The sequence below is a fragment of the Haliotis cracherodii genome, unplaced genomic scaffold (assembly GCF_022045235.1).
Source record: "Haliotis cracherodii isolate W230 unplaced genomic scaffold, xgHalCrac1.p SCAF_42, whole genome shotgun sequence".
In the NCBI taxonomy this organism is placed as follows: Eukaryota; Metazoa; Mollusca; class Gastropoda; order Lepetellida; family Haliotidae; genus Haliotis; species Haliotis cracherodii.
In genome coordinates this window covers 1,371,857-1,385,316 of record NW_027266300.1, presented here as the reverse complement: position 1 = coordinate 1,385,316, position 13,460 = coordinate 1,371,857, and the positions used below count along the sequence as shown (strand labels likewise).

At 40.7% G+C, this 13,460-nt stretch overlaps 1 protein-coding gene across 1 annotated transcript; it reads left to right on the top strand.

The window, feature by feature from the left end:
* Positions 1–1,840: 1,840 nt before the first annotated feature.
* Positions 1,841–7,498, top strand: LOC139441698 (tryptophanase-like). Its single transcript, XM_071222499.1, has 2 exons — positions 1,841–1,912; positions 4,628–7,498. Exon 2 carries the CDS (start codon positions 4,631–4,633, stop codon positions 5,966–5,968), a length of 1,338 nt encoding a protein of 445 aa, XP_071078600.1. The 5' UTR covers positions 1,841–1,912; positions 4,628–4,630; the 3' UTR covers positions 5,969–7,498.
* The last annotated feature ends 5,962 nt before the right edge of the window (positions 7,499–13,460 follow it).

The following is a 13,460-nucleotide window of genomic DNA, read 5'->3' as shown; positions in this document are numbered from 1 at the left end:
CAACAGTTGCGAAAAGTGAAGCTGCGAAACATTTTAATGTTCATCAATACTCAATATCATCTCTTTGGAAACGTTATCTACAGCAGGCAACACCGATGACTTGCCACGGGAGTCACGTCAAGAAAACAACCATATTCGGTTTGTACATCTACGGAATCGATACCAAACTGCAACATTAACAGTTCGGACTTCCTGGGTTGAGACCAGTCAATAGCAGAAGCTGCCACGTTAACGCCGGGCACGCATAGCTTGGTGTAGACACCATCTGAGGTACAGAAGAGAAGACTGGTGCAGTATCCTGTTCACAGATGAGTCTTGCAAAGGTCAACAGGCGCCGTACGGTAACGGGACGACATCGTTGCAAATGCAAAAACGTAATGTCACGTTGAAGCAGGATAATGCCCGCCCACCCACATGTTGCACATGGTGTAACAGACTTTCTGATGCAAAGACCAGGACAAGCCGGTAACGCAAGTTCATTTGGGGCAATCTTTGGTTGGTAATGCGCCGCTTTATTGCAGTTGACAGTTTTCTAACAATATCACCACATTTGATCCACATGAAAGTCACCGATTTTGAAACTGATGTTATGTGAAATGATTTTTAGTAAGGATAAGATATATGGATGAACAACTTTTTTATTATCCCCCGGCATATAATGCAGGGGGATAAAGTGATCAGCCAGTCCGTCTGTCTGTCCGTCCGTCCGTCTGTCTGTCCGCAATCATTTCCTTTTCCGAGGCAGAACTCGAAAACCATTCAGTGTATTTGATCGAAACTTGTCAAATCTATCAGTCACATAGTGAAGTGGTGCCTTTTGATATTTTGGGATTTTTTGATATTTTTTTTTAAATTGTTATGGAAAGAAGTTGGACATAGACTCCATTGGAGATGGGGTTCGTTTCCAGGGCAGAATTCAAAAACCATTCAGTATATTTGATCGAATCATTCCACGCTGAAGTGGTACCTTTTGCTATTTTGAAATTTCAAAAAACAAATCTTTTAAAAATCTTTATGGAAAGAAGTTGGACACGGACACGATTGCTGGTTTCACGGATAATTTTGCGCGACTTGTTTTTGGTTTCTTGAGCGTAACTCGAAAACCGTTCTGTATTTTTCTACAAAACTTGGCAGATATATCACACAGATCCTGTTGTGGTAGCTTTTGTTATTTGCGGATTATTGGCATTTTTATTTTTTCTTGATTTCCATGGAAACAATTTGGACTTAGTCTAAGAATGTAGGGGTAGGTGCACAACTTGAAAACTGTGAAAGACTTTTCATCCTAACCTGGTACATGTATTAACCAAGTACTGAAGTGGTGTTTTTTTGTTATTTAGGAATTATTTTCCATGGCAACAAGTTTGACTTGGACTCTGTTCATAGTGGTGTGTTTGTCCAGACTATATCTCTAAAACTGATAGGTATTCTTTCATGACACTTTGCACACACCAGTTTGCCTTTTGCTACTACGGTGTGTATAGAAAACAAATTCTGTTTCCATGGCAACAAATTTGATTTTGACTGTTCATATTGGTGTGTACTTGACAGAAATACAAAATTCCGAATCCCAAATCAATGGTATTGTTTTGATAGAACAATAACTACTCTTGTATACGGACAGACAGATTACAGAGAAATACTCTAATCGATTAATCATTTGAAGAGGACGAATTTTGCATTTGTCCTCCTGCGCTGAATCAAAATGTTTAATCGATTGGATATGAAGAACCGGTTGTGAATAGTGACCAAAAGCATGTTTGAGTATTTGGACATATATACAGCTAGAGTGGTACTCTAATGGCTTCTCATTTGTTTGTATGAACGTGTTTCAGAATATCTCAGGACCTCAATATACCACGTGGACAAGTTTACAGTTCTCTGAAGCTAAAATCTCATTTTGACGCACAACGTAAGCATCAATAATGTGTTACATTTTTGTTACATTAATCACTTTTGTATCAGCAGTATTTTTTAAATTGTTTAGCACGTCTCTTGTTTGAAATACATTTCCACCATACTGACTATTCCCAATCTCTGGTCAGTAATACAATACTAAGTACCGCAAAAAGAAATGAATAATGGTCAAGGGTACAGACGTTTATATCTGGTCAACACGACACAGTTGAATTGAATGGGATATTCTTCTTTCACCTCTCAAATCTTAATATTAAGGAAGTAGGAGCAGGGGTTTGGGCTTTAGGATATATCAAAGCTATTTCTACCAAGCCAATTTAACGGAATTGGTTGATTTTGATAGTCAAGATAACATCAAGATTAGAATCTCCAAATAAACTCGAGTCAAGAGGTATAGTTTACAATTGTTGGCCTCTTCTTTCTCTTGATTTACACGGGTGTGGGCACTTGTTGATCGGACATTCTTATTCTGCATCTTATGAGTTTTCATTGCTAAGTAGAACACCTCCTAACTGTAGAATTTACGGGGACATTAACAATTTTCGAAGGCAACAAAAACAAACCGTCTGTACGCCTCCATCTTGACCAAATCAAGCTACAGATTGTCTCAATCTTCACCTTCCTAACAGCACAGATCTGAAAAACAATCTTGAATAAATGACATATATTAAAAAAGACATTGAAAAAACAATTCAATGTTCAGATGGTGTGTATTCTAATTCATTGATAGAAAACCAACTGAACCAAACATAACCATCACATTAAATGTTGACAATAAAATCCGTAAGGAACACGCCGGTGGATGACGTCACAGAGGCTCAGAACGAAGCTGGGAGCACCGAGGTTATGTTCACCTTGGGCTCTGACACATGCCTGAAAACGCCGAGGCATGGAATTGTGTGCCCTAAAATACAGCGTTCGCTTTCATGTTTTTTCAGACAAAAGGTTTTTGATTTGTTGTCATTTTGACTGGCATATTTCCAATGATACGCACGTGTGCAACAGGTGCAAATTTCCTAATTCAATACGGATTTGTTGATATTCCTTTTCCCCATGACGGATCAGTTGGGTGTTCTGGGTTGTGTACCGGACAGAGCCTTTTGATGCAGATTTTGAGGATCTGGTTAATATCTTAACTTAACTAAGGGATCTGTTTATCTACAGCCATATTCATAATATAAATAATGTCAGTTTGGTAGTAATATAAAGGATATTTATTGGCCAGTGAAATCATTATACAGAAAGCCTGATTTTTTTTGAAGACCTATTAATATTTCATAAAATTTGGGCGTCAGGAAAATTTCTGTCTTCATGACGTGATGCCATAGTTGTTCCCATACCTAAACCTTGACGGGATCACACTGATCCTTCCAATTATAGATCTATTTCCTTGACCAGATTCGTTTGCAAAACCACGGAACGCATGGTCAACAATAGATTGATATGGAACTTTAGATGTAATAATTTATTTACAAATATTCAGTGCAGATTTCTGAAAAATCGAAGTATTGTTGACCATTTAGTTAGAGTATTTTGTTCAACATGAAGTTTTTGATAACCAACATCCAGTGTCTATCTTTGCCTTGGAGCCATCAGAACATCCATTCCTGCTGCCAATATCAATCTTCAAAATAGAACTCTCCACCATGTCTTCTTCACCATTGCAGTTGGTACAGTTGGTTGACCTGTCATTAACTAAAGTCAAGAAATCAGAAAGAAACTACAAGTAACTCATCTACCTACGACAATATAATCAGTTGCGTAACACATATAGCACTTACAAATCTATATTTCTAGATGAATACAAAGATGGTGATGTACTTGCGACTGACAACTATGTCATCAAGATTACCAAATATAGTTTAATTTTAACAGAAGAATCAAACGCAATGTTTACAGCTCTTAAATGTATATATGCTCAATCTAAACATAAACAGTTCATACTTTTTCCCGATTCCCTGTCTTCAGGCCATTAAGAACATTTCCTATGAAAACATCCACTTTTACTTGAAATTTTGGAATTAGAATTAGATGTTACATCAAAATTCCTAAGCAAAAGAAATGGGACACGCAAGTATGTATAAAGATATCACATGAAATAAAACCAACTTTCTGTTACACTTGCTTAGGTTGTCTGTCCAGATTTGAAGAGGTCATAATATGACCATGTAGAATTGGCCATAGCAAATATACACATGAATACTTATTGAAAGGTTGGGATCCTCCATTTTGATGAGAGAATCACACTCAAGCATGTTGCGATTGACTATTGATTTTGCCATGACGAGGGATAAATATTTCAAATCATCATCTCCCAAGGATCTTTTTAATGGTTATATTTCTCGCTTGATTACTGGATTTTAACAGGAAATTGAATTGTTGGAAAGAACTTGATTTTCTAAAAGATCTTAATGTCGTTTTAATATTAGTAGAATATGAGATTTCAGTGTCTGTACTGTTGAAGGGGGTTTAAGGAAGTTCCACATCATTCAAAGTACATTTAGGCCTACCCTATTTTTTCTGTGATACGTTTAGTTATTTTACTGTCCTATGTCCGCAGGTGTTTATATAGTGTAAATGAATTTATTATGTTTAGCCCTTGATAGTCACGATATGGCTGAAATATTGCCGATGAGACTTTAATTTTAACTCACTCACTCAATTGTTTTTAATGTAATTCAATTCAAATTCAAATACCTTTTCATTTTAGAGAATGTCATTCATTGAGCCCTTCCGCATTAAGATGGTGGAACCATTGCCGAATCCAACCAGAGAAGAACGATTGAAAATTCTACATGAAAGCGGCTACAATCCGTTCCAGATCAAAGACAAGTATGTAACTTTTGACCTTTGGAGTGATTCCGGCATGGCTTCAATGAGCCAACACCAGTGGGCTGCCATGGTGGATACAAGCGAAGGTTGCATCAATCCCGAGAGCTTTGACGCTTTTGTTGATAGCATCAAACGTTTAACTGGATTTCCATACATTCTTCCCGTTCACCAAGGCAGAGCAGCAGAACATATTCTCTTCTCAGTTCTAGCTAGGCCAGGTCTCACTGTATTCAGTAACACAATGTATATCACAGGGCGTAAAAATGCTGAACTCAGTGGAGCGATAGTGGTAGATGTTCCTTGCAAACAAGTTGCTGGTGGATACTTCAATGGAGATCTTGACTGTGCACGGTTGCAGGAAGAGCTCAGGGAGGTGGATGCAGGCAAGGCTATTGTCATCTTGACCCTGACCAGCAACAATCAAGCAGGACAGCCAGTATCCATGGCAAACATCAAACATGTTTCTGAAATCTGCAAGATGCATGATACCCCTCTGTTTATGGATGGATGTCGTTTTGCAGAAAATGCATATTTCATCAAAACACGAAACAAGATGTATCAAGATGTACCCGCAAGAGATATAGCTCTGGAAATGTTCTCCTACTTTGATGGAATGTACATGTCTGCTAAAAAGGATGGATTGTGTAACATTGGTGGCTTTTTCGCCACTCGACTCTCTGATATATACGGAAAATTCAAACGACGAATGATCTACATTGAAGGCAATTCCAACCATGGTGGGATATCTAGCCGGGATATGGAAGCTGTAGCTAGAGGTCTCTGGGAAGGAACGGATGACAGGTATCTGAAGTACAGAGTTGAAAGCTTGACCACATTTGGAGACATCTTGAAGAAGGCCGGCGTCCCATTAGTAGAGCCAGTAGGAAGTGCCATCTACATTAACGCTGCCAAATGTTTACCCCACATTCCCACAGAACAGTATCCAGCTTGGGCCCTGCACTGTGCCCTGTATGTAGAAGGTGGCATACGATGTAAACATCTCCATGATGTCTTGAAAGTCGATGATACCAACGAACGGGAGAATCCCAAGCAACAGCACTTTATCCGACTAAGCATACCAAGGAGAACGTACACCTTGTCTCATCTGATACATATAGGAAGTGTATTCAAGAAAAGGAGGAGTATTTCAGGTGTGCTCATCAAGTGCCCTTCTGAGCATTATTTTGCGGCTATCATGGAGCCAGTGAGGAAATGCTAGATTTGTCATACGTACGCTTTCCACTCGCTGATTTGAATATATTGATTTACAAGAAGCGAAAGGTACTGGAGGACATGTTACTTTAGATTGCATCTCCCTGGTATTTAATTCAGTCTGTATACATGCAATACTGAGTGTGTCTGTGAGATAGAGAGAGGAGAGAAAGATGCATTGTTCAGAGAACAGTTCTTTACACATATGTTATAGTCTGTCATTTATAATGTTAGGCTGTCTTACATATATTATCTCATTATCATTATCTGTAAAAACGTGACATGTTATGCCGTGTAACAAAAGATTCACACCACCATGTATGTTATGAACAATATTTTAAAGGCTGTTAATCATAAATACACACTGGTGACTAAACAATATTCATTTAATGAGATAAACACGTACAGGTAGGGTGTTCTTTTATACTAATTCCATATAAATCATAATTTGATTGACTGCACATGTATCCGCAGTTTTGTCTGTAAGATATTATAGTGTAGTTTATCAAGTACGTGGGTGACGTAGGGGGTACTTTTGTAAAGAACAGAAAATCGTAGAATTTTGGTCTGATAACGGAAAATAAGAACAGCACTGGTGTTTTCAGAGTTTCTAAAGAGTTTTAGTAGCATCAGTGTTTAGTAGAATATCTGACAGATAGGAATTTGTTTTGAAGAAAAGACAAAGTTAATGTTTCTTTCTAAGCTCAACTAAGGGTTCTCACCCGGTTTCTCAATAAAACTGCTGCCTGGAGCATATTGAGGTAGGCTAGTTACAATGTGTGCAGCTTCTAATTGTAATTTTCTAATATTCCACGTTGTCCGTTGGCAACCACCCCATACCTCATATATGTATTCAAAGCATGCTCTGAGTAGATGTTTGAGTTTTCTCATTGAGTAATTCATCTTGGAAGTTGTTTTTATTATGAAATCCATATGAAATAAAGCAACAATACCCTTTCTATATCCAATAGAAATATCTGCATAACGCAGAGTCGATTTAGGAGCTAAGCCTTCTGTGTTTTAAAATTTGATGTAGTCCCACTGTAGAGTAGTTACCTCTTAGTTTAATTTTGAACTGACCACTTCAGCACGAGGTTTCAAGTGTATAAATAAGAGGTATCTTCTCTACAGTGCGAGTTCATCAAATTTCAAAATACAGTAGGTTTATCGCCATTCTACCATGATGGCAACAACGCTTTGAAAACGGTGCTCTCTTGCAATGTGTAACAACACAGGGTACACACGTCCACAATCTTAGAACATTCCAAAAAGTGGTCATAGGTAGTAATATAGGTAGCAGTCATTACTAACGTACAGGATTAAAAACACCATAGTCTTGAGTAGTTCAAAATAAGTGTTCAAAACACTCCGTTTGTCAAACAGACGTTGACAAATAACCCTCCAAACTTAGTCCAAAGACAGGTGTTTTAATTTCAATTCAACAAACCTGCTGCGCACTGTTTGGACTCACCAAGTTATTTCTTGGAAATCACCCAGAGAAGTCATTTCTAAAATAGAACATGCCATTTTCATTGTAGGGGTGACAGGTTGTGGAAGTTCTTAAAATGCATAACGAATATATTTCTACAATAAACTTCATGAATAAACATTCTACTATATAGTTTGCATGTGTAAGTCTTATTAGTTTGATAGCAATCAAACCCAGTTAATAATAAAAAAATCAAAATAAACAAACACCTCTCCACAACGATGTGGCAGAACTTGACCTACATCACAGTTACTCACACTTCAAAACTGTCGGGGGCACGGGTGGCACAGTCGTCTAAGGCACAGCGATTCGCTGTGCAGAGTTGTGCCCCTTAGGCACGCCAGAAACCTATGATTGTGGGTTCGAATCCCGGTTCGCCCCGATTATGTTTCTAGGTTTGTCAGCACCATACCCGTGCTCGTTGGTTTCACCGAAGTGATAAATGTCTGAGACCTGCATCACTTCGGGCTTTTCTCCCACACTAAGCTGACACGCCGGATATGACTGGAATACTGTAAATTACAGTTGTTAAAAGCGGCGTTAAACCAAACTCACTCACTCACTCACTCAAAACTGTCAATAAGGCTGTCATTGTTTACATTTTCCGTGCCTCAGCAGACAGGTTACAAAGCAAGATGACAACCCCGATCTATGATGTGGTTCATCATTAACCTGTAGATACACTGGGATTGAGCCTGCTGGGACGAGGTGATTACCAATGGAACTGGAGTATGGCTGAACAGCAGCGTTTTAGGGTGCAGGCAAGACGCTTTAACGGCTGCAGACAAGTCGGCTCCTTTGACATCAGGAATCCGCATGATTTGACCTGTCAATTTGAAGTTATCACCGATTTAACGCAAACGTGTGAAAGAAAATTATTATGACAGTTGTGGCCCAGAAACAATGATTCGTTTGTGATTTTCCTAATTGTGCATGTTCTGAAATGATCTTCTCATCAAGTTTGATAAGTTGCTATGATCAAGTGTAACCCCTTTGAACCTCCTCGCCAATTCAACGGAGAGGGTCTTCCTCCCGCGCACGATCTCCAGTTAAACCCCCATGAGTTGTTCTGCTACCTTAATACAATGGAATTGTCAAGGACTTCTGAACAATTTTAATGACCATCAACTTGGGTGTAACCAGCCAGTGTCCCAAAACACATGTATCACAGGACACACGTTTCGCTCTCGTGATCTATCGTTATAACACAACATTGCATAACCATAATCTGATACACAACAGGTTTTGCTTCAACATATTGTATTTCGGTTCCATATATATCAACTATATATCAACTGTGAAAACACACGGTGGTGTTTATGTAAGAGGTGACTAACGGGATCGGGTGGTCAGGCTCGCTGACTTGGTTGATGCATGGCATCGTATCCCTCCTAATTGCGTGGATCGATGCGCATCATATAGTTAGAGTTGGATTAATTATAGAGTAGTGCCGTGAACCGGAACGTGATAGTCCAACAGCTAATAAGGGCCATAAAATAATGAATTGGTTTTCGCAATGTTTGTCCGCTTTTGGTCTCTGTTGGTTATTCGCATTTTTACTGAAGGACACAATAACAAACTTTTGTTATCTATTACAGCAGGAGATCATCCACTCTCAGTAGACATATGATACAGCAGGAGATCACTCACTCTCAGTAGACAACTATTACAGCAGGAGATCACCCACTCTCAGTAGACATATGTTACAGCAGGAGATCACCCACTCTCAGTAGACATATGTTACAGCAGGAGATCACCCACTCTCAGTAGACATAGGTTACAGCAGGAGATCACCCACTCTAAGTAGACATAGGTTACAGCAGGAGATCACTCACTCTCAGTAGACATAGGTTACAGCAGGAGATCACTCACTCTCAGTAGACATAGGTTACAGCAGGAGATCACCCACTCTCAGTAGACATAGGTTACAGCAGGAGATCACCCACTCTCAGTAGACATAGGTTACAGCAGGAGATCACTCACTCTCAGTAGACATATGTTACAGCAGGAGATCACCCACTCTCAGTAGACATATTTTACAGCAGGAGATCACCCACTCTCAGTAGACATAGGTTACAGCAGGAGATCACGCACTCTCAGTAGACATATGTTACAGCAGGAGATCACTCACTCTCAGTAGACATCTATATATTGTGTATATATTTACATACAAATAACGCCCCCTGAATTCCAACTGGAATTCGTTCTGATTCCGTCGATATCTTCACCAGACATAAACTTCAACATTAGCCCAATTTCAACAAGATTTATTGAAGCGGACTTAAAATAGACCCGTTACCGCTGAGACGACGTTTATGACTGATCACGTGGTCGCTCCAAAGTCCCCCACTGGTCCACACTGGGTGAGGTGAGGTGAAATATGGTTTAACGTGCACTTATATAGCGATGTGCATGCACGTGTATGTGTGTGTCTGCTTGTACTAGTCCGGACTGATGCCGATTTATAGTGCTAGCTCACTGAGATACCATGCCGCAGTTTAACATGAATACCCCATTCAGACACAGTATACTGACTCCGAGCCTACCAGTCCTTGTTTTAGCCCCTTAATGCCGAGCGCCAGACAGGGTACTAACAAGTACCATCTTTTAACGTCTTTTGGTATGATGCGGTCGGGGATCGAACCCCGGACCTTCCGCTCTCCAGGTGGACGCTCTACCATTAGACCACGAAGGCAGTCTTGATCCACTCTGGGAATCCATCCATTTTAACATGAGCTACAAAGTCCCGGGTGAACCTCCATTACAGCAGACGATCACTCACTCTCAGTACACATCCATTACAGCAGGAATTCTTTAACTCTCAGCAAACATCTATTTCGGCAGGAGATCACCCACTCTCAGTAGACATCTATTACAGGAAGAGATCACCCACTCTCAGTACACATCTATTACAGCAGGAGATCACCCAATCTCAGTAGACAACTATCACAGCAGGAGATCACCCACTCTCAGTAGACATCTATGACAACAGAAGATCACCCACTTTCAGTAGACATCTATCAAAGCAGGAGATCACCCACTCTCAGTAGACATCTATTACAGCAGGAGATCACCCACTCTCAGTAGACATCTATCACAGCAGGTGATCTCCCACTCTCAGTAGACATCTATTACAGCAGGAGATCACTCACTCTCAGCAGACATCTATCACTGCAGGAGATCTCCCACTCTCAGTAGACATCTATTACAGGAGGAGATCACCCACTCTCAGCAGACATCTATTACAGCAGGAGATCACCCACTCTCAGTAGACATATGTTACAGCAGGAGATCACTAACTCTCAGCAGACATCTATCACTGCAGGAGATCACCCACTCCCAGTAGACATCTATTACAGGAGGAGATCGCCCACTCTCAGTACATATATGTTACAGCAGGAGATCACCCACTCTCAGTAGACAACTATCACAGCAGGAGATCACCCACTCTCAGCAGACATCTTTTACAGCAGGCGATTACCCACTCTCTGTAGACATCTTTTGCAGCAGGAGATTACCCACCCTCAGTAGACATCTATTAAAGCAGGAAATCACCCACTCTCAGTAGACATATATTACAGCAGGAGATCACCCACTCTCAGTAGGCATCTTTTACAGCAGGAGATTTCCCACTATCAGTAGACATCTATTACAGCAATAGATCACCAACTCTCAGTAGACATCTATAACAGCAGGAGATCACTCACTCACAGTAGACATCTACTACAGCAGGAGATCACCAACTCTCATTTGACATCTATTACAGCAGGAGATCACCCACTCTCAGAAGACATCTATTACAGCAGGAGATCACCCACTCTCAGTAGACATCTATTACGGCAGGAGATCACTCACTCACGGTAGACATCTACTACAGCAGGAGATCACCCACTCTCATTTGACTTCTATTACAGGAGGAGATCACCCACTCTCAGTAGACATCTATTACAGGAGGAGATCACCCACTCTGTAGACATCTATTACGGCAGGAGATACCCCACTCTCATTTGACATCTATTACAGCAGGAGGTCACCCACTCTCATTTGACATCTATTACAGCAGGAGATCACCCACTCTCAGAAGACATCTATTACAGGAGGAGATCACCCACTCTCAGAAGACATCTATTACAGGAGGAGATCACCCACTCTCAGTAGACATCTATTACAGGAGGAGATCACCCACTCTCAGTACACATCTATTGCAGCAGGAGATCACCCACCCTCAGTAGACATCTATTAAAGCAGGAGATCACCCACTCTCATTTGACTTCTATTACAGCAGGAGATCACCCACCCTCAGTAGACATCTATTACAGGAGGAGATCACCCACTCTGTAGACATCTATTACGGCAGGAGATACCCCACTCTCAGAAGACATCTATTACAGGAGGAGATCACCCACTCTCAGTAGACATCTATTACAGGAGGAGATCACCCACTCTCAGTAGACATCTATTACAGGAGGAGATCACCCACTCTCAGTAGACATCTATTACAGCAGGAGATCACCAACTCTGAGTACACATCTATTGCAGCAGGAGATCACCCACCCTCAGTAGACATCTATTAAAGCAGGAGATCACCCACTCTCATTTGACTTCTATTACAGCAGGAGATCACCCACCCTCAGTAGACATCTATTACAGGAGGAGATCACCCACTCTGTAGACATCTATTACGGCAGGAGATACCCCACTCTCATTTGACATCTATAGCAGCAGGAGGTCATCCACACTCATTTGACATCTATTACAGCAGGAGATCACCCACTCTCAGTAGACATCTATTACAGGAGGAGATCACCCACTCTCAGTAGACATCTATTACAGCAGGAGATCACCAACTCTCAGTAGACATCTATTACAGCAGGAGATCACTCACTCACGGTAGACATCTACTACAGCAGGAGATCACCCACTCTCATTTGACTTCTATTACAGCAGGAGATCACCCACCCTCAGTAGACATCTATTACAGGAGGAGATCACACACTCTGTAGACATCTATTACGGCAGGAGATACCCCACTCTCATTTGACATCTATTACAGCAGGAGGTCACCCACTCTCATTTGACATCTATCACTGCAGGAGATCACCCACTCTCAGAAGACATCTATTACAGGAGGAGATCACCCACTCTCAGTAGACATCTATTACAGGAGGAGATCACCCACTCTCAGTAGACATCTATTACAGCAGGAGATCACCAACTCTGAGTACACATCTATTGCAGCAGGAGATCACCCACCCTCAGTAGACATCTATTAAAGCAGGAGATCACCCACTCTCAGTAGACATCTATTACGGCAGGAGATCACTCACTCACGGTAGACATCTACTACAGCAGGAGATCACCCACTCTCATTTGACTTCTATTACAGCAGGAGATCACCCACCCTCAGTAGACATCTATTACAGGAGATCACCCACTCTGTAGACATCTATTACGGCAGGAGATACCCCACTCTCATTTGACATCTATTACAGCAGGAGGTCACCAACTCTCATTTGACATCTATTACAGCAGGAGATCACCCATTCTCTGTAGACATCTATCACAGCAGGAGATCCCCCACTCTTAGTAAACATCCATTACAGCAGGAGATCACCCACCCTCATTAAACATCCATTACAGCAGGAGATCACCCACTCTCAGTTAACATCTATTACTGCAAGAGATCACCTATCCGGGGTAGAATATTAGAATTTATTATATATATATATATATATATATATATATATATATATATATATATATATATATATATATATATATATATATATATATAAACACACACACACAACTGTATATCAACTTTGATGACACACGGTTGTGTTTATCAAACTACTTTATGCATGTACAAATTATGTAGATTTCTCTTGAAGAGTTAGAAGGTTAGTGAATGTCTTCAGCAACCCATGCTTGCCGTGAAAGGCGACTTTCCATGCCGTAGAAGGCGACTAACGTGATCGGGTGGTCAGGGTCGCTGACTTGGTTGATGCGT

What these genes read in the sequence shown, in the direction of transcription:
- LOC139441698 (XM_071222499.1), top strand. Translation starts at nt 4,631, where the DNA reads ATGTCATTCATTGAGCCCTTCCGCATTAAGATGGTGGAACCATTGCCG.